General features: G+C 36.2%; 1 protein-coding gene across 9 annotated transcripts in view; it reads right to left on the reverse strand.

The window, feature by feature from the left end:
• NAALADL2 (N-acetylated alpha-linked acidic dipeptidase like 2) overlaps positions 1 to 21,745 on the reverse strand; it is a 1,180,713-nt gene that overhangs the window by 837,923 nt on the left and 321,045 nt on the right. For 2 of the 9 annotated variants that reach the window (XM_045511273.2, XM_045511274.2), the window contains exon 1: positions 11,051 to 11,237. The exons of 4 other annotated variants lie outside the window; for them this stretch is intronic. In XM_045511273.2, coding sequence (XP_045367229.1) covers positions 11,051 to 11,093 — 43 coding nt within the window. In that variant the 5' untranslated portion in view covers positions 11,094 to 11,237. Of the gene's footprint in view, positions 1 to 11,050; positions 11,240 to 21,745 lie in introns of those variants that run through there. 3 more of the 9 variants (XM_045511270.2, XM_074367743.1, XM_074367752.1) reach the window with 3 other exon arrangements.

Below are 21,745 nucleotides of genomic sequence, written 5' to 3' on the forward strand. Positions count from 1 at the left end.
GGATTCAACACCCCACACACAGCTCCACCCTAACTCTTGGCTGGATGAACTCATCCTTTGCGGCAAAGACGCAGGCCATTTGCCATGAGTGATGGAACTCACAGGGAATTCATCATTACCCTCACTCTTCTACTTCCTTATAGAAAGAAAGCTGCCCTCTGCTCTTTAAAGTTACTCTACTGCTCCAAGATTCACTGAACACCTATCTTAGTACCTTCATCTTATCCCTCACAGACAGTGTTTCCTCTTTTGTGAAAACTGAAATTTAGACTTACCTCATAGAACGGTTGAGATGCAACTGCCTCCTTTGTTCACTCTTCTTTCTCCCACTCCCTAACTACAGCCATTTCCCAGGGCACAATGAGTGAACTTCTACTATTTTAAGCTCCGTGTTGTTTATAATTTTGTCTCCTCCTCTCACCTCATTCCTGCTAATTCTCAAATTGTCTCTTCCTCATGTCTCACTTAAATTACAGGCTTGAATCAGCAAATCTTAGCTACCTGACTATTCCGTCATTTGACATATTTCACCCTTCTTCAATAAAAATCCCCACTGTGCATCTCCCACAAAATTCTGTCACCTGTGTCTTCTCTGTCTTCCATGACCCCATCTCGGTTTCTTTTGTTTCTACTTGTACTTTAGATGTCAGTATTTTCTAGACTCTATCATAGGTCTTCTCTTCCTGCTTTAATTCCTATACTTGTACAATCTTATCTATCCAAAATGTCATCTGTGATTTAAGTTTTAATAATTTCCAACTCCCTAATTCCATCCCAGTTCTCTCTCTCAAGGTCTAGTCTCATTTTTACAATGTAAGTCCTGGGCATTTTCATCAGTTAGACTGATAGCTTAATATTATTTTTGTTTAAAGCAGTCTCATTTTTCTCTCCTCTAAATTATTCCCCATCCTACACTCCCTAAATCAGTTAATACTATTCTCTCTGTCACCTAAGCCAGAAACCCAGTTTTTACAACCTCTTCCTCCTTCAGCATTGCATACAAGCAAACATCAATTTAACCTCAAGTATCCCTCAGATTTATTTCTTTTTGTCACATCCCATCAACATCACATGAACTTAGCTCTCTGTCACTATGAGATGATGGACAGTGATGAGGATGAATTATAAATAAAGCAGAAGGAAAATACAAGTAAATACAAAGAAAATATAGTCATATAATTATTTATATTTGTATTTATTGAACATATACTCCTTATTGAATACTGTGAAGATTAAATAAAATAATAAATATAGAACACTCAAAACAATTTTCCTCTATCACCACCATCATCATTGTCTCATACTTGGGACTCTGTTGAGAGCTCATCTGGGTAAATCCAACCAAGGTCCACAAAACTAGAGAAGATGAAAATGAACAATACTCTGATCCTGATATTTGAGAACAGAGGATCTATGTCAACTATCATTCTAGAAAAAGGTATCTTTCCATTTTAAGACTTCTTTTATTTGTCAGTTTTTCAGTTAAGGCTTCTTATTTTATTCTGCTTTGCATTTACCATGTTAAGTGATTGATACTTTATGCTCAACTAATTTACATGTTAGAAAAAATGTAAATTGTCTAGACACAAAAAATACTACTATGCATTTCATGTGTATTTTTCTGAATATATTAAACTTACACTTACTGAAAATATAGTATGTGTTAGCAATAATTCTAGGTAGCAAAATAAAGCCAGCCATGGTCTTTTATCTCAAGGAGAGAACATTTTATCGCAGGAAAACAGGCAATAAACAAAAATACTAAAAGAAAAAAAACGGCTCATGATGACATATTTAAAATCAGGCATTAAGACAGAGACTGGCTGGATCATATGGTAAGTGTATTTTTAATTTTTTAAGGGACCTCCATACTGTCCATATGGTCCAGTAATTCAACTCTTGGGCATATATCTGGAGAAAACTATAATTCAAAAAGACACATGCACCCCAATGTTCACAGCAGCATTATTTAGAATAGCTAAGACATGGAAACAACGTAAACATCCACAGATAAATGGATAAAGAAGATGTGGTATATATATAATGGAATATTACTCGGCCATAAAAAAGAATGAAATAATGACATTTGCAGCAACCTGGATGGACCTAGAGATTACCATATTAAGTGAAGTAAGTCAATCAGAGAAAGACAAATATCATACGCTGTCACTTACAGGTGGAATCTAAAAAAAAAAAGATACAAATTTTATTTACAAACCAGAAATTGACTCATGTACATAGAAAACAAACTGTGCTTACCAGGGGGGATGTGAGGGGAGGGACAGATTAGTTAGGAGTTTGGGATTAACAGATACATATTACTATATATAAAATAAACAACAAGGACCTACTGTATAGCACAGAGAACTATATTCAATTTCTTGTAATGGGCTGCAATGGAAAAGGATCTAATATATTTATATACACATATATAGCAAAAGTATACAGCTGTATACCTTTGCTGTATACCTGAAACTAACATTGTAAATCGACTATACTTCAACAAAAAATAAATTAAAAAAAAAAAGACAGAGACTGGCTGCTTCAGTTTGAGAGGCTAGAGAAGGTATCACTGAGATGATATTTGATCTAATAATTGAATGACAAGAAGCAAACCATAGGAAATTCAGCAGGTATTACCAGTATACAGATGTCTAGTAGGGAATCAGCTTAGTGAATCTGTTGGCAGAAGGGAGGAGGCCAAGATTGTTGTGAGTTTCAAATAAGCTTAGTAAATTTCCACCTAAATGTAGTATCTAATGAATACTAGTTTTCCCCTTTTTATTTATCTAATTATGGAAGTAAATTATTTACTAACTCATCAATTTATAAAAATGAAACTTTCATATGAAGACTACCTTTCCACAACACTCTATTAACTAAATACCAATGGTATTGTGAATTATGTTAAGTTATGCAGAAGTATTTTAGTAAATACAATTTGGCAATTACTAATTTCTAAAAGTATAGCAATACTATACATTTTCCAATCTAGTAAAAAGATGATGCCCAAACAAATCCCTAGAGGTCAAATGATAAACTGAAAAGAATATAAAATATGAACTTAAATTGATGAGAAAGACTCAAGAATGAAAAAAAGATTAATACTTTCTTATTAAATTTTTTTCATTTTTACCCTCAAATTCCTATTTACCTGTAAGGAAAATAAAACTTAAGGCAACATTATTACCTCGCTGTACCTATAGTTTATAGATTGGAGCATTTAGAGTAGATTTATAGTGCAACAGGAATATTATCAATACCAATGTGTGTTCCTCATTCTTACCCTGTATCCCTGCCCCACCTACCATCCCCTTCCCACCACCAAATCTGTTACAGTGACTGTACTGAATCCTTCATTCATCAAAACGAACACACAACACTCATATAAAATCCACTCCAGGAGAGACTTGCATAATATGCTTATAAAATATATATAGCAGCCTTATTTTCAAAATGACCTATTTTTATATTCTGAAATTTTAATAGTGTGAATATTTAAATCATGTAAATTTAGTTTTTATAAAGTCTATATTTCTTAATTATTCTTTTGTTTTCCTTTTTATTATCTGATTCATTTTATGTTTGAATTTTTTCTACGTAATTTTTTTTCTGACAAACATCTGATAGGATAGTGCAGCAGCTTAAGGAGCTCAGAGAAAGTCATCCATGTCAAGATTCTGAGATGGCTTAAATAATACCATTTTCTTATCTCTAGAATTCTTTTAACTTTAAGTCTCAGTGTTACCTAATAAAAACCCTTTTTTCTGGTTAGGCCTGTTTCCTGTAATCTATAGAAATTATTTTGATTTCTATCACCATGTCTAATCAAGAAATCTATGCATCTCTTGAATAACTGCCACATTTTTATATGATTTGAATACCATAAATCTTACAACCAATTTCTTACTTTCTTTTGGCTGCTAGGAAGCTGGAAAGCAGATTTATTTGGTAGCTGTTTGGAATGTTCTGGTACATATTTTACAAACAAATTTTAACTGTTGTATTATTTTAACCTTTATTGTGTTTACTTATTTGGAGCCTATTTCAAAGTATAGTGACTCTTGAAAAATTCAGGGGTTAGGGGCATCAACTCCCCCACCCCCTATGCAGTTGAAAATGCATGAACAATTTTACAGTGGGCCCTCCAGCCCTCTGTGTGTGTGGTTCCAAATCCATGGATTATTTGACTTTGACTTGCATAGTACTATAGCATGTATTTAGTGGAGAAAATCCATGATATAAGTGGACCTGCACAGGTCAAAACAATGTTATTCAAAGGTCCACTGTAGTAATTTTTGGAAAATCCTTTTCGATCTCAGTAAGAGAGAAAAATAAAATTAGTAAACACATAGGTAGATGCAATCTCTATGCCTTATCTCTGCTGTCTGTTTTGCCAGGAAAGACTTTCTTCCTTCTGCCACTCATTCTGGTCAGAATCAGCTTACATCACACCTCTTCCTAGATTTCTTTTTAAATTCCTGGATATGTGTCTGTGGCTATAACACCAAGAATTGGCAAGAGTGGAAGCAAGTTCCCCTTACTGTGGCAAAGTCTAGTTCTCTATCTCTGAAATCTGCCATCAAGAAATGTGGATGTGATGAAATTTTTTCAAGATTTATCAATAGCTTAAGAGAAGATGGGACTTGTCTATGATTGCACTAAAGGTTCATAAACAAAGAGGAAAATAAAGCACAGACCCTTCAATCCTCTCTGCTTCTCATGCCCTGTTTGAAAAGAAACTCGCTTTTGAGAAAACGAAAGAATGGCTGAGATGGAATGGTTTCAAAAATTCAATCAACTCTTGAAATGAATCATTCACTAAGGTCTGAAGTCACACAGCAAAGTTGACTGCGTCATTTAATAGGTGTAAATGCGCATCTTTTGCATGTTTGTATGAATTGCATTAAATCTAGTAGTTGACTTTTCAAACAATTCTGTTTTGGGCTCTTTTATGAGATTCTATACCTATCGTCGAAGTCAATTTTCTTAGTACACAATGCACAACTTGCATTACATTGATCAAAGGTTTAAAGAGAACAAGTGAATTGCATTTCAATATAAATTATAATGGCATTTATAAATGTGCCTTCTAAAGCGTTCAACTGTGGAGATGGTTAAACATACCTATCAACAGAGCAACAAAATAGCCCTGTCAAATAGAACTATTTACCCCTACTTTTCCTGAAGAGAGTTTAGAAGCTCAAGGGATCAGCTGAAGCTCAATGCCTTTTATGTGTTTTCATTCAAATCACATTTTCTTTGCAATCTTGTCAGTAGCCCTTTTTTCCCTCACTTATGTATCAAGTGTAATACTCTCCAATGAGAAGTCAAGTACATGCTTGGTTAATAATCCTCCCCCAAAAAACTTGGGATACCAAGGAGGTTGGCTTACTGTTCTACTCAGTTAGCTAAATTTGTTTAAACCCTTTCCAAAATCTAGAGAATAGGCATACAAGCTAATAATTATATAGTGTTTATACGTGTGTAATCATCGGATTATTACTGCAAGCTTTGTTTCATTTCTTTAAAGAAAAAGAAAGCAGATTCAAAGACAGCTCCAACCTTTTGAATATATGGAACACATTTTAATTGCATTATTAATAATAATGTTGAAACAATCAAGTCATCCTGTAGGTATGCATCACCTTTTATTCAAGAAGATTTTATAGTGACTTTAATTGAAACTTGAAATGTTTCTCTTTAAAACAATTCCAGTGCCATAAAACATCATTTAAATTGTGGGGATTAAAGTTTGCCTCTCAGACCATTGAAAAGTCTAGGAATAAACCCTGAATTTCAAAGTATTTAAGAATTGGCTTTTCCCTCAACAGTAGGTTTTAACTTGCGTATCATGTCATTAACTGCCTTTATCAAATGCTCCATTCAAGTTTGTTGCTTGCTTTTTTATTTCTAAGAAGGTGAAGATCCAATTTCCATTTAGAAAGACAAGGAAAAAAGAGCTCCTCAGCCCAGTTACTTCCTTAACCATTTTTTTAATGTCTTATTTCAGAATTCATCTCCTAACCTCATCTGTCTGCTCCGAGGGTTCTCTGCCTTGTACCTGGGGAACAGTCCCCAGGCCATCTTCTCATGCACTTTTGCCTAAGGTCAGACCCACCTGGGATTTCATGCCTTTACATTCTCTGCAATTTTACTTGCTCCAAATGTATTTGATTTTGTCCTTAGATTATAAGACCTCTCCAGCAGAGCTTCTAGAAGTTTCAACTCCAAAATAGCCTGTTACCTCAATATCTAAATTCATTTCCAGAGTGTCTCAATGATATAAGTGTTCCAACTTCTCACTAAGAGCTAGTGAGAGCCTTCCTCCTGGAACACTGAGGGGGTTAAACAAGAGCTCCTTGCATTTCTCTTAATTGAAAATATTATTAAACTTTTATTGGGTGGAAAAGAAGATTCATACACTGGTGAGCCCTCTTTGAGGTTTTAGAAAGATTTCAAGTCACTCACAGGCATGCTTTACAATGATGAATGCAGAGATATTTTTTCCACCACAGAAAGTAAACATACACACCAAACCAGTATAACAGGTTGGGGTAGACAGTACTGCCGCCCTTGGGCTGCAACTTAGAAGCACAGACACTAAGGCACCTTTCTGCTTAGATTTTTTTTTTTCCTTATACTAGCCAAATAGAATAAGTATAATTGCTAATAAATGGCTGTATCATGAGATACATGAGATTTGTTGCATGTGCCTATGGAATTTCAAGCCAGCTCCTGGTTGTGATGAAAATTAAGTAAATGTTTTAAAAGCCAAAGAAACTTTTATCCAGTCAAGAGAAAATCCAAGCCTAGACAGACGAGTCCTGTAATAGACTGAATACTGGACAATGCTTTCCAGGTCATAACTACAGAAACTAAAGGATGTCAATATGCAAAGCATTTATAAGCCTGATTTCCCTTTCTGAAATAGGAAAGTAAATACCCCTAGAAATTATGTGCCAAATTTCTCAATAAAATTATTGTCTTTAGGCAGCTAGGGTGGAGACCTAGTTTCTGGCAACTGCTTCTGAGAAACCAAAGACAATTTTCGTTCCTTTAAAGGATCTCTGTTTGCGACTCTACAAAATAAAAATATAGGACTTAAGGCCTGCTAAGCTCCTCGCTACCTGAAAATGTTAATATTCTACAGATTTCTTTTTCCCTAGCTCCGACAGCCAAATTCTCCTTGTGTGGGTTTGAGAAGAGGTCTCCTCTCTGCTGACTGCTGTCTAGAATTGGCCATGCCTTCGAAAGGGTCTGGCCAACCTTTCTATACTTAGAAACATCTCTCCTGCTGAATTCTATTCTTTTGTATCCTTTAAAATAAGGGATTTGTAGACCTAGAGAACCAAGAAGAACTGAGGTAGGAAGGCGGTTTATAATTAGAAGATGCTTGAAAATATCTGAGCAGCTGATAAGTAGGCAGCCTGAGTGAAGAGGGTGTGTCAAGCAGCTTAGGGGAGACCCCACGCAAAGACATCTCCTCTCACGAGGCTGTGCCGGCACTGGGCTCAGAGATGCCTTTGATTCAAATAATTCCGAGGATAAACTAGCGTATCTTTTACAAAGAGACAGGTGGCCTTGCACATATTTTGACCAAGGAGGAAGGGGAGAGAAAGAAAAGCTCGTGGGCCTGAGTTCATGAGGTAGGAGGGATTCAGTGGATGAGGGACATAGCTGGATAGTGAGAAATTCTTTCTTTTTTAATAATTCTGACTAGGGTCTGCTCTGCCTGTTAATAAGAACCCTGGGAGAAGTAGAAAATGCATGTCCTTCCCGAGAGAATAGGAAGGGGCTCTTACATGCCCAAGGGTAGCTTTCGGAGAAACCTTAGCTTAAGGCATTTTCTAGGTAACTGCCAGGAAGGGACTTGCCACCCTCCTGTCATCCCAGCCGTGGCCTTTCACTATTGTCACAGACTGACAACGTGCCACTCGGTGATACACGTGTTTGTAGATACTATGCAAGAAAATGCTGCTTCCTTTCCTCAGCAAATAACAACGCTTAGACGGCACTCATCCCTGTTCCTTATGTCGTATTATTTATACATTTTATTTATATTTTCAACAATTAGAAAAATCTTTCTAGTCTTCTCTCCTTCTCAAGGTAATTCTATTATATGAATCCCAAGAATATTATGAAACTTCATGTATGAAGTTTTTACATGATTGTCTGTGGAGTTACTCTTGAGACTGAAAGGGAGTGTTTGCCTTTTACACTGGAAAAGATATTTGAGATCTGTTCACATTAAGCTGAAGAGAACCTTGGAAAGATTTAACTTTCATTAGGAAAAAGATAGATTCCCAATACCATTGGAAACATTAAATGTTGGGAGCTTAGGGGTTTCACTAACCAGGGCACACTCAGCCAGCTCCCTGGGTAGAATAATGGGTCAGAGACCTGCAGGAAATAGTAATACAATGAACAATCTCTGGCAATGTCTATGGCTAGCCTCCAAGTTGTGACTAGAGATGGTCCAATGAATCTGGACAATCCAGATACATGGGCTTAGAAAACTTATTCAAAGCACATGATGGAGTTCTAATGATAATCTATTGTCACGTATTATCCTCATAGCCAACACACTGAAATCACCCATATGTTTAATGTACAAAACATGTGAATATACTCATTCCTATTAGAGGACACTCACTTGCAAGCAGAGGTGACAATAATTAGTATTAATTAGAGAACTTCAGAATTTTTTTATAAATGTTAAGTCAAAGGCAGAATTAAACAACATTTCAAAATGCCTTTTCCATTTACTTTCGTAATTTTTAAACTCAAGAACAGAGATAGGACAGACTATTGCCTAGAAAATAGAATTCTGTTAGAGCAATCCATAAATGAGGACTCCAAGATATATCATGATTCACTTTATAAGTTATTAAACTTATAAAATCTCATACCTTCACAATACAAATGAAGGAACAAATTATCCCCACAGTGTTATCCTTTATAATTAAACAAAAAATCCAGAAATGATTTCAAACCAACAGCTGAAGCACCTTTGTTTCTCATTAATGCTCACTGATTAATAGGTTCATTTAATAATCGTAAGGCAAATACATCTGGAATAGAAGCATTTTGACACTCCAAGAAGATAGATCTGAACTATTTGTAGACCTACCAAGGATGTATTTCAACTCAGATAAGATCAAAAGAGAACACATGCCTTATAGAAAAGTTTTCACAGAATGCACAAAGGAAAATACCCTGGAATAAACTCATCTCACAAGTATTCGCTAACGACAGAAGGTTTATGGATAGAGGCACATTGTTTTCTAACTCAAACCATGAGATTCAAATTATTTACCATAGCTCTTATTTTAAATCGTATACATGCTTTTCTGATATATGCAGATTATTAATTCTGAAAATAGTTGGGCAGATCAACAGACAGGAGGGAAGGAAAGTAACCCTTTCACAGTGGAACATATTACCTGAATCCTAAGTACAGAAAAGTGCAAGAAAAAAAAAACAAAAACAAAAACAAAAAAACCCCCAAACAACAGGAAATTGATATGCACTCTAGGACTCTAAAATAAGTAGCAAATATTATCCATAATCCTGACACAAAGAGAGGTGACAAGGAGAGAGAGGGGTGGCCTGGTTACTCTCAGTTTATCTCAATCCCTGAACACAGACACAGGTGATGTAGCATATGGCAGAGGATAGGTTATTCCGACGTATACATTTCATACAAACTCAGCATCATCTGAACAACTTGAACAACCCAGAGCCTTCCCATAAGCTTTTCCAAGGAAAAACATTACGGAGACAGTTAAGGTATATGTTATAATGTCATTCTGTCCATACAACATATAAATTATTTCCTAGAGTTGTGCTAAATGAGCCTTTTATCTTGTTTTACTTCAGTAGAATGCACTAAATAACTTTTAAAAATAATCTTCAAATTTAAAATGTTTTTAATAGCATTTTATGTAGTATTTCAAAAAAATTTTTTAGGAAACATACAGAAATAAGAATAAAAATTCTGGGATTCTTAAGCAATTGAAGTAGAGTAAGGATTAAAGAAAAATGAAGGGAAAGCACAGGTTTTCTGGAAGACAACTGAACTCTAGAAAATGGGTGACATACTTTTATGACCAGACACGTCTAGGACCATCATGTTGTTCTCATATGTGTTACATTTCATAGGTAGTGTTACATTTCATAGGTAGTGTTACATGTTTGGTTATGCACACTTACTGGAAAATTGAATGGCTGGGGGATTTTCTTCCTGGTAGCGCTACAAGAACATAATTAGATTAAAATGTCATTATCAAGTAGATTTTGTTAAAAAAATACTTTGGTCAAAATGAGAACTTGTAAAAGTGATAATTCATAAGAGGGTAAACTACTAGAGATCATGGCAACAAATAAGCATTCAATCCACTTTCTACCTTTTTTTAAAAAGAAAGAATTTTCTTCACTCAAAAAAGTGGAACATGTAAGCGAACTTGTTATTTGTTTCTATGAACAAGCCTAATGATAGAAGCCTAGTCAGGCCAATGTCAACAAAGCCAGTCCCTTCAAAGGACAAAGGTATCTGATTAAGGGAGACCTGTAAAATCAGCTGCTCTCCCCAACCAATCAGCTGCCCTCTGAGACCCTGTTTTCTACCTTAAGAAAATGGTTATATGAATTACAAGGACATTTACCTGGTACACCCAGAGATGGCAAAATTTGATTAAAAATAAAAATCTCACAGGCAGAGACAAAAATCAATATTCTGTCAAAGCTGGGAAAGATTTAACGTGAAAGTGCACTGGAAGTTGGTCGTAGCAGTTCCCAGCACTGCACTGGGAAGTGATAAAACTTGCCCTACTCCACCAAATTCGCGTTTCTGCATACGTTGAGCTGTTGAGCACAACAGAGAAAGGCAGCTTCCTCTGAAACAACAACACCTCTGCCTCTTTTCCCCACCGGCAAAGCACACCTTGAAACGCAGTGCACAGACACACACGCATACACACACTTTGTAATCTACACGGCTTGGCTTAAATGTCTGACTGCAAACATTTCAGAGGTTGTTGGCACTTACCTTGCAAAGCTGTGTTAGGTAAACTTGCTTCATTCTCTCCCATCTTATAATTTCTTTTTAAAGGGGGCCAAGCAGTTTCAAGTTGTGTCAGTTACCCTGCAAGTTCTGTGACCTTCTGACTTTCTACTGTAGTAATGTAACAGTACACTACCTGCTTTCTTCTGTGAATAATTACCATTCTGCTTCCTGAGTTACCTGGGCTTGCAGGACCTGTTTTACTGTGAAGTGAGATCACATCCTTTGATCCAATGGACTACTATTAGTGTGTGCTTCACAAAACGTGGCTTTGTTTCAGTTTTGGTGTTAACTTTTAATTCCCTACTTTCACTTCAGTCCAGAAACGTATCTACACTCCCCCACCCCCATCCCCTAAAGAGTGTTCGTACTACTAACACACCATAGTGCAGAACCAGAGTTTTGTTAGTGTTTCCAATCTGCTTCTCATATAGAAATAAATTAAAGTTAAAGTGAATTTTGCAAAATCCATTAAAAAATACAGGGAGATAAGGAACAGCATGTGAATCAGTTTTGTGCAACGGGGAAAGACAGCTTTGAGGTATGTCTAGTACTAGCTGAGTAACTACAAGTGAGGAGCATGACTTGAGACTCAGTTTCCTCAACTGTAAAATGGGAAAAATACCTATTTCAGAAGATTATTATAAAAACTGAAAGCAATAATGTACGACTGTGCTAAACGTCGTGAATGGCGGATAATAAGCACAAGAGACATTGCCCCCTGTCCCCTCTCCCCTCCTTTTCTTCCTTTTCCTCCATCACCTTCTTCCTTCTCTCCCTCCTCCCTCCTCTTATCCTCCTTCTTGGGGGTGGAAAGAATGCAAAACTAGAGCACTGATGTCACAATGTTCTGACATCAGTTGTTACTAATTAACTGAGAGCACTTAAAGAAGTGATTGGATCCAGTCTTCCAGTGCCTTCCGTTCTCCTTGGTAAAAGAAGGACACTGATATTTGCATTGCCTTTTAAATAGAAACATAGTGAGTGTTGGGTTAAAGTGCTGTGACTCACACAAAAAATAATCCCTAGCAAAGATGGGCAACAAATTGGAGATTTATCTTTATTCATTTGCAAGAGAGGAAGTAGAGCACAAAAATAAGTCCATTTATTTAGACTTTATCTCCCAGAGGACATCTAGAATAAAAAATAATTTCTACTTCCTTCCTCTAGAATTCTTTAACTTTTAGTTTTGACCAGACTAATTTAAAAAAAATCCGAGGCTCAAACACCATGTTTGCTAGCTTATTGATGAAAAAATGATTATATAAGTTACGCAAACAACTGAAGTGGCAAACAAGTAGAATAGCTATTCTGAAAAGTATTAGAAATAAACACAAATATGACACACACAAAAATCCTCATGGCATTTAATTTAGAGTTCTCTCTTTCATTCACCTCTCTGGGTCTCAGTTTTCTCATCTGTAAAATCAGCTGATCATTTACTATGTTAAAGGCCCATTTTATCATTATAATGTCATGAACTTCTGATTTAAAATCTAGGTTGTGGTTTGTTCCAGAATAGAGCAGTCCTTTTCCCAGTAAAATTGCATAATGTAACATATATACATGTTCACACTTTATCAAAAGTAACCTGAAATTGAATGCTTGCCAATAAAACACTATAATCATCACATTCTGACTTCCTCTTAAGAGGAGAAACACACACATCAAACCTGACTCATTACGCCAAACTTGTAAATGTATTTACACACCTGCCCCAGTCACCTAAAATTAGTCAATAATAGGTATAAATTACCAGTTATCTACAAGCTGAATTATGGCATGTGGGAATTTATTATGAAAGTGGAATACAGAAGTCCTCTATTTTTGAGCAGAGGAGAATCATAAAGATAAACAGAAACCTCAAAAAGTTTTTGTGGTTGCACAGAAATTAACATAAATACACATTCATTTATACTGAAACAGTTTCAGTACCAATAAAGGGCCCTGTACACACACACTCTCTCTTTCCCTCTCTCTCTCTCTCCTTTGGGTCTTGTACGCCTGGAAAATTCTGCCTTCATCACTTCCCCTTTGCTGGAGTAAGTCATATGCAGGAATTCTTCAATCCAACCGTAGTTGGGGTCTCTTCTATGTGCTTCCAGATGCCCCTTGACAACTTGGACCTCCTCCTTTCACTAAGGCTCTTATCACATTGTGCTGCATGTACTGCTGAATTATTTCTGTCCTTGCAAGGTGTTCTGTCAGAGACTCCTTATGTGTCCATCACTACATCTCTGGCACCTAGCACAGCTTCTACCCTGTACTATGCCTTCAACAAATATTGTAAAGATGAATAAATTACCACCATCAGAAAGGGTGAATTAAAGGATCTCAAAGAAAAGGACATGGATTACCAAAGATGATGAAAGACATTCAAGGAGGGAAAGATGGCAAATTAAAGTTCAAACATGAAGAGAGGTGGGAAGGGGAAATAGGTAGGTTGATCTGAAAGAGCAAATAAGGGCTAGAAGGATAAAAGAGAGGAGGACACTTATGAGAATTTCAAAAAAAAAAAAAAAAGATAAAAGAAGTGAAAGAGAAAAAAAGTGAATGCAATAGTTTAAAATACACACTCACACGCACCAAAAACAAACGGCATCTTTTGTAAATAAGTTCATTTGTGTCATTTTTTTAGATTGCATATAAAGCAGACTCACAGACATAGAAAACAAACTTATGGTTACCAAGGAGAAAGGGTGTAGGGAGGGATAAATTGGGAGTTTGAGAGATGCAGATACAAACTACCATATGTAAAATAGATAACAGGTCTTACTGTATAGCACAAGTAACTATATTCAATATTGTGTAATAACCTATAGTGAAAAAGTACAAAGTGAAAAGGAATACAAATCATGTATAACTGGATCACTATGCTGCACACTAAAAACTAGTGCAACATTGTAAATTGACTATAAAAACATCATGGGTGGTATTAGAATAGTTTCACTGAATGGTGAAAAGAATACTAATATAATTATTAAAATTATCAAGATTTTCAGAATATTGGAAAGGAGGTCTATGAGAGTGAGTATGTCCTCTATATGCATTCTGACATTTTGCTGTAGAGCACATTTTTTAGACAACTTAGACGACATAAGAAGAAACAATACTTCCAACCACATCACCTATTTGTGTTTCCAACAGTGTATTTCTAAATTACTCCAGGGAGAGAGTGGGCAAAGGAGGATATTATTCTTTATCACTAATTTTGAGGATTCTATCAAGAACTATACATAAGAAAAAAGAAACAATGTTGCAGTTTAAATTCATTGTGGGTAGCTAGTTACTGAAGTCATTATTTAGTTCTGATTTTCAAGGGAAGATATTTGCGAAAATTTGAAAAAATTTATGAAGTAGTTATTCAAAGCTATGAATGTTGGCATTGTATGATATGGAATTGTGTGCGGGTAGGTAAAATGTCACAATCCATAAAATAATTACATACACTTGGTACTTATTTTCTCAATAAAAAGTATAACACAAGCAGGACAAACACATTGGTCAAACGCATAGATATCCATGGAGAGAAAAGGCTAGACAGAAAAGGATTAGAACTCTCAAAACTGTAATCCTGCAAACCATTATTGGAAGGAAATTCCAGTCTCAGCAACCAGGATGGATCTTCAAGATTACAGTTCCAAGAATTAGGTAGATATGCTCGCAGGGTACAAGAATATGCTACCCCCAAACATGCCTTTTGCATATGGATAGTTTTGAGCTAAAAAGAAGGAACAGACACAGGAAAAGCTCTTTAACCTCCCCTAACTGTCTAAACATAAAAGTATGCATTCATCCTTTTGTAAAGGAAATCTACACTTATATAGAAAATTTCCATTGTAAAAGTCTCCTTACCAAGAGGAGAACTATTCCTGAAGGCAACTCTTATCACCTGAGAAACGTGTCTGCATAAAATACAGCCCTTATTTATCACACATTGTTGGTTGATTGTAGCCAAGAATTCCTAGTGTGATTCTAATCCTTATAGCTGCTAAATACTGAGTCCTAGGGAAACAAGATAGCTAGGTAAGCAAAGAAAGGCAGGGGTGAGGGTTGGGGGTTGGGTAGAGTACATACTATACAGCAACAGTGGGTAGAGATAAATTAAGCAAGATTTCATCATGCTTGGAAATGCTGGTCCAACATATTTTACCTCCTCTCTTCTGGGTCTGGATACTACCATCCACCCAGTTGCCCTAGACAGAAACTTAGGAGTTATCCTTGCCTCTAACCTCCCACATTCTCCAAACAGTCGCTAAGTCCTATAAATGTCATTGAAATCTACCCCCCTAACTCTCCATTTCCTTTAGGTGAGGCCATTATCATGTCTTGCCAAGACAGTAACTCCCTACAACTAAATTCTTCCTTTCCTCTGATCATCCTTTCTGCATCTGCCAGAGTGATCTTCATAAACACAGTCATCCTCTTTCCCTGTTCACTCTCCCATAGTTCCATCAGTAATGTTGCTATTTTATCACCACAAACTCATCCTTCTGATTCCTAACCCTCCATGAACATCCAGTTCATTTAACTCAGGCTTCTCCAAACACACTTGACACTATGGTTCTAAATAGCTGAATACATAATATGCACATATTTACTATTCTATATACTTGTGAATATAAAATAAAAATTCGATCAAGAAAATTGTGCTTTGTGTGAGGACTGACCAGTGGGCAAAAGTCTCCTTTCAATACTACTATTACTAAATGTTTGATTCTCTTTTTTTTCCATAAATTTGCATACAGCATCTTAAGAGAATTAATTCTGATGGAGAACAAAGGACATAGTAAGAAGCATCCATTAACAAGGAAACAATGTAAGTAGTAATTAATGGCAAGGAGAGTATTGTCATTTTAATGATCTTTCCACCACAGTTTCAATAAACAAAGAAGCCAAGGAACTATCTGTATAATATACTCTCTCTCACACACACACGCACACACACACACACACCAGAGTTGCTTAACAATAACTGATTTTTTGTAGGTTATTTCACATAATTAAGATAAACTATGATGCATATAAAAATAATAGAATATGAAGGTGTCAAGTTGAAAGTCAGGTAGGAGTGATACTACAAAGCATTCTAATTTGCTGCTAGGAACAACACTATTCCACACTGTCGACAAGCTGTGTAACGAAATACTAAATACAAGCTTGTAATCATAGTGTATAATGATTTATGCACTTTTTAAGAGGATCCCATGAAATCTTGGCTTAAATGCCAGAAAGTTTTAAAGTGATATTCTCTTGTTAGCAATCTCAGCCTCATCCATGTGAGTCTACTGATAGTGGTGATAATCATCTAAGACACATCTGAAAAAGGGAAAATAGTTAAGAAAAGTGTAATTGTATATTTAATACGATTATCATGGAACTATAAAATGAAGGGCACACACACAGACACACACACACACACTTGACTAATCTATGTGTAACAATCAATTATTCAACAAACTGGCAAAACTCCCTCAAGAGGAACCCAAAGAAAAGCATTAAGGGAAAGGACTATGCGTGCTAACTGTATGATATAGCACAGAATGGTGAACTTAATAAATTGAGAACTTTAGGACATGTTAAAAATCTACAATAAAGCTGGAAATAAATACCTACAGCTGAAACCCAAGAACACTAAGGTTTAATAGAAACACCCAGGTGACAGCATGATTTAATCTCTGTCATCTTTTAAAAATGCAATGAAAATGCTTAAATGGTATTATTAGCTTGGAGACAAATGTACTTCCTCAAAACACCTTGAAATGACCAATCCTGAAAACAGAAGTTTCATCTCCATGACAAAAAATGACCTGAACATCTCTAATAATATTTAAAAGTACAGCATTTTCATGCTGAGAGGTAAAATATCTTCCAGGGTTCAGCCTCGTCACTGCAGCCTCAAAAAAAAAAAAAAAAAAAAGATAGCAATTAATGCCAACTGAGCTGCAGAAATTTGGCAAATACTAACTAAATGAAAACAACATTTAATAGCTGTTCAGGGGTAACAGCTTTCTCTTCCAAGATGAAATTGAGGTAAAAGGTGAGGTTTCTCAGTCTTAAAATATTAATCATAGATGAATGTCCAAAATGAACACAGGAACTACGCCAATCCCTTATGAAAATACAAGTGCTGTGGTTTCAATTTACGAAGTGCTAACAAAATTAGTAGTCAACAATAACACATGAATTACAGGGAATCAAAGTAAAAAAAGAGTATCATTTTGTTACAGCATTTTCATTTTCTTTTTCTTTCTCTTCTTTTCTCATCTTTTTTCCTTCTTCTTCTTCTTTTTTTTTTTTTTGAATAAAGTCAAAGTGGCATACCAGGCATTCTTAGAAAAATGATTCCAGGAAAACTACTTTTGTTCAATATCATAATGGGCCCCTACTTTCTACAGAGAATGCTTTCTTTCAGAAAGCTCCTCGTCCCCTTTCCTGCTGACTACCTGCCAGGCAGTATTGTTACAGAAAAGGAGATGAAGGAGTTTCCAACCTTCCTCGAGTGGGCAGCTAGTACTTAAAATAGACTTTCTCTCAAGTGAATGGCTGCTGTCCTTCCTATGGTGACCAGGTTTACAAAATGAGAAGAAGGAAAAAAAAAAAGTCAGAGAACAAATGAGGCGAGATAAACATAGATATTTTGGACAGATTTTTTTTTTTTTTTTGACAGGATAATAGGCTGAATAGGAAGAAATCTATGAGGGAAAAAATAAATCTCAGGATGACGCTGGAAAATGTGGTATCTGATCACCTTGGGCAATGAGGGACTCGCAACATGTGAGCAATTTTAAGAATGAATCAACATAAAAACAGAGATAGACATACCATTGCTAGAGTTGCTAGAGTTAGCTTGACATACTTATTTCATCATGCCCCTCACACCTCTTCTAAAACCTTTAGTTTTCCTTTATCCTAACATAGCACTTAATTTTTATTTTCTTGGTATTTTTAAACATATGCAGGGCAAACACGGCCTTGTCTTTCAAATCTCAAGGCACACATCTATAGCATTTCTTACTTGCTGTTTTTAGACTTGCCAGATTTATAAGCGTTTAATAAATACTTAATGATTGGCTAATTGAAAATATAACACAATTATATTTCATCTTTCTCCAAAAACTTTAAAGTAAAATTAATAAAGAGCATAAGGGAGATTATTAATTCATACTGTTTCTAATATTCCTGCTTCCTTCTGTTAGAGCAGGCAGACAGCTAGATGTGAGCTAGAAAAGGGGGCACGGGCCAAATGGCAGCAAACCATATGTCTTGTGAACAAGGCAGGTCCTTGCACAGACAGAGGAAAGCAGGAACCTCCAGACTGATAAAGAAATCACATATTTTGGGGAGACAAGTGTCCTGGAGGCAGACAAAGAAAGGTGAGGAAAGATAGGCATCTCCTGTGTCCAAATGTGACCTTTTGCTCATTATGCCCTCATTACAATACAATTAGCCTCACAGAAAAGAAGTACCCATCACGCACGGAGGCCATGACACTTCCAGTAAAGACTAAATAAGGACAAAAATCCCTCCTTCCCTCGGGAAGGTGGGGCTGGTATAAAAATCAAGGAATATGACCCACAGCCACTCCCTCCTCAATGAATATTCTGCCCATTCGTTTTTACACCCCATGTAACCACCTGCCGAAGAAACTCGGGCAGCCGTTCACCTGAGTCTGCCCCTGTCCCCTTGACAGCGTACTACTGCTTAATAAATCCTCACTCTACTTTCCTGACCTGTGTCTTGCCTCTGAATTCTTTCTACAATGAGACAAAAACCCACTCTCCAGTAGCACTTCTGAAGAGGCCAGAATATGCCACCCTAAAATGTACCACTTTGTCATAAGGATTATTTTGAGCTGAAGGCAATCAGCTCTCTGCCTTCCCCCTTTCCTGCTTAAAAGCAGGACATAAGTGTCCATTTGTAATGGCGTCTCCCTCTTCCTTACCAGGAAGAGAACTACTCTGGAGACAACTTATAGCACCAAAACAGACTCTTACCTGCATGAAAAACCTACATAACCATTATTTTACAATTCCTCCCCTACAAGTTTCGAATCCCTTTTCCTTTGTCTAGCCTAAGATCATATATAAGCCTCAAATTCTGACTCATGGAATCACATTCCTTTGTGAGTTCTCTGTACACAGGTATGAACTTATGTATGTAATTAAATCTACCCCCCACCCTTTTTGTTATTTTGTCACTGAACCTAGAAGAGTAAAGGAAAAAAAATTTCTTTTTCTTCCTTCCCTACACCTCTTTCATAAAGTGTCCTATATATTACCTGCTTTCCAGTTTGCGAGAGCTATTAATTTCTTTAGTTCTCCTAAAATCTAAGAAACTTATTATTTACTTCAGATTGATAACAAATAGAAAATAATATTTTAAAATTCACAATGGTTGTAAGAAATGAACTTGAGATTGAATTGCCCCTTATTAGCACCTAATGAAATAAAAGTTAAATAGTGGAAACAAAAATGAAAGTATAAAATACATCAAAAATTTGTAAGACAATTTGATTTATTGAAGTTGAATTTAAAGAGAATGGTCTACTTTCTAATTTAAGGGTTATTTTATGACATCACAAATTCTGGACTTACCTGTCCTCAGACACTTTTGTTCATCTGGAAACTTGTTTTCAAAAAATAGCATCTGAATGATTTTAGGGAAGTCATTCTCTTTCCAATAGGTTCGATTCTCTCTGTACAGTTCTGTTTGCTTTATGTTGCTTGCTTATCCTCTGAAGCATTTGCCCATGTGACAAATGACTTTTTAATAACCAAGTCATTTGAGTTTTCTTCCCATTTTCAGTATGTAAATATTACAATGTAAATATATAAAATTATATAAACATGACAGCTCATTCTTACTACCAAATTAGCATATTAGACCTGCTTTATTTGAGTTTCAAATTATTAATGCACTAAAGATGACTCCATTAAGTGGCCAACTTCAACAGTAAATTCAGAAATCTTTGGAAAGAAAGAGAAACTTGCCTCGGGCAACGTAAGGAATTTGTTTTTAATTGTTTACCATACTCTCTTTCACTGTTGATGACAAAAAAAATTGGTGCAATCTTGTGATTCTGTTGAGGTAAAATTTACATGCAATAAAGTGCATCCCATTTAAGTGCATTGTTAGATGATAAATGTATTAAAGGATACCAGTACATGCCACCCCAAAATATGCCTCATTAGCCTATGGATTATTTTTAGCTAAAGGCCATTAGGAAGCAGAAGACACAGGAAAATCTCTAAAAACAGGGCACAAGTTTTCCTTTTGCAAGTAAAAATTACATTTATAAAGAAATAAAGAAAGTTTCCATTTGCAAAAGGAGGGGGCTCTTCCCTAGAGGAAGAGGAGAGCTCATAGCAACCCTTAGTAATGGAGAAAGCAGGGATTTAAATCTGCACAACAAATACTATAAGATAACACTTATTTAACATATTTCTCCTTGTCACCTTCCCATAACCTCCTCAGAAGCCCAGACCTCTTTTTTGTGTGTGTTCTAACCACCTCTTTGAGTTACTCATCACTGGGTAATTTCATGTATATTTGTGTGATGTGCTTGTTAATAAATTTTTGTTTTTCTCTTGTTAACCTGTCTTTTGCCAATCAAATTTAAAGGGCCCCAGACAGAGGACTTAATAAAAGTACAGTAAAAATACTTTTTCCTCCCCAACCAAATTCACCCTTGCAACTACCACAACATTTAAGATACAGAACATTTCCATCATCCTAAGTAGTCCCTTTGCACCCTTTTACCCTTAATATCTGCCCCCATCCCACCTCTGGCCCCAGTCAATAGGTATTAAGTTTTGGCAAATGCTTTCCCCTTATCTATTGAGATGATTGGATGGTTTTTATTATTTATTCTCTAAATATATAAATTACACTAATTTTCAAATGTTAAAACTTATATTTGTGGGATAAACCCTGCTTGTCAGGATGTATCATCCTTTTTATGTATTATTAGACACAATTTGATTTTTCACTAAGGATATTTGTGTCTGCATTTACAGTTTTCTCTTCTGGTAAATCATCTTATTTGCCTCGTTTTAGTATTAGTGTAACCAAGCAGGACCTTATGGGGCCTTCAGGGACAGAGCCCTCCCCCATATCCTCTGCTTTAGCTTCTCTCTGAAGTACCTAGATAAAAGTGCCTGATGCACATTTCCTGAGTTGCTTTAAAGATGCTAAAACTCCCACAAAATGGAAGAGGCAAACTACTGGTTGACCAAGAGCACATAGCCCCCAGACCCACTGGTACCTAAGGATTGATAATGTTAACCCCTGTGACACTGCCCTGTTATTTCGCCATCAACTGGTCAGAGAATTGTGCACCAGCTGATCGCATACCCTGTGACTCCCCTCCCTCACCTGGCCTTTAAAATGTCTTCCTAAAACCCATTGTGGAGTTCGGGTCTTTTGAGCACTAGCTGCCCTGGACTCCTTGCTTGGTGCCCTGCAATAAACACTGCACTTCCCTTCACCACAGCCTGGGATAGGTAGACTGGTTTACTACACAAAGGCAAGAGGATTCAAGTTTGGTTCAGTAACATTGCAGTAATAATGCCTCGTAATATTGGTGGGCATGCTTTCCCTCTTTCTTTACTTTTTGAGAGATTTGGTTAGGACTAGTATTATTTCTTTTCAAATGTTTGTTAAGATGTGCCAGTGAAG

This window comes from Camelus bactrianus, chromosome 1 (assembly GCF_048773025.1).
Source record: "Camelus bactrianus isolate YW-2024 breed Bactrian camel chromosome 1, ASM4877302v1, whole genome shotgun sequence".
Lineage (NCBI taxonomy): Eukaryota > Metazoa > Chordata > Mammalia > Artiodactyla > Camelidae > Camelus > Camelus bactrianus.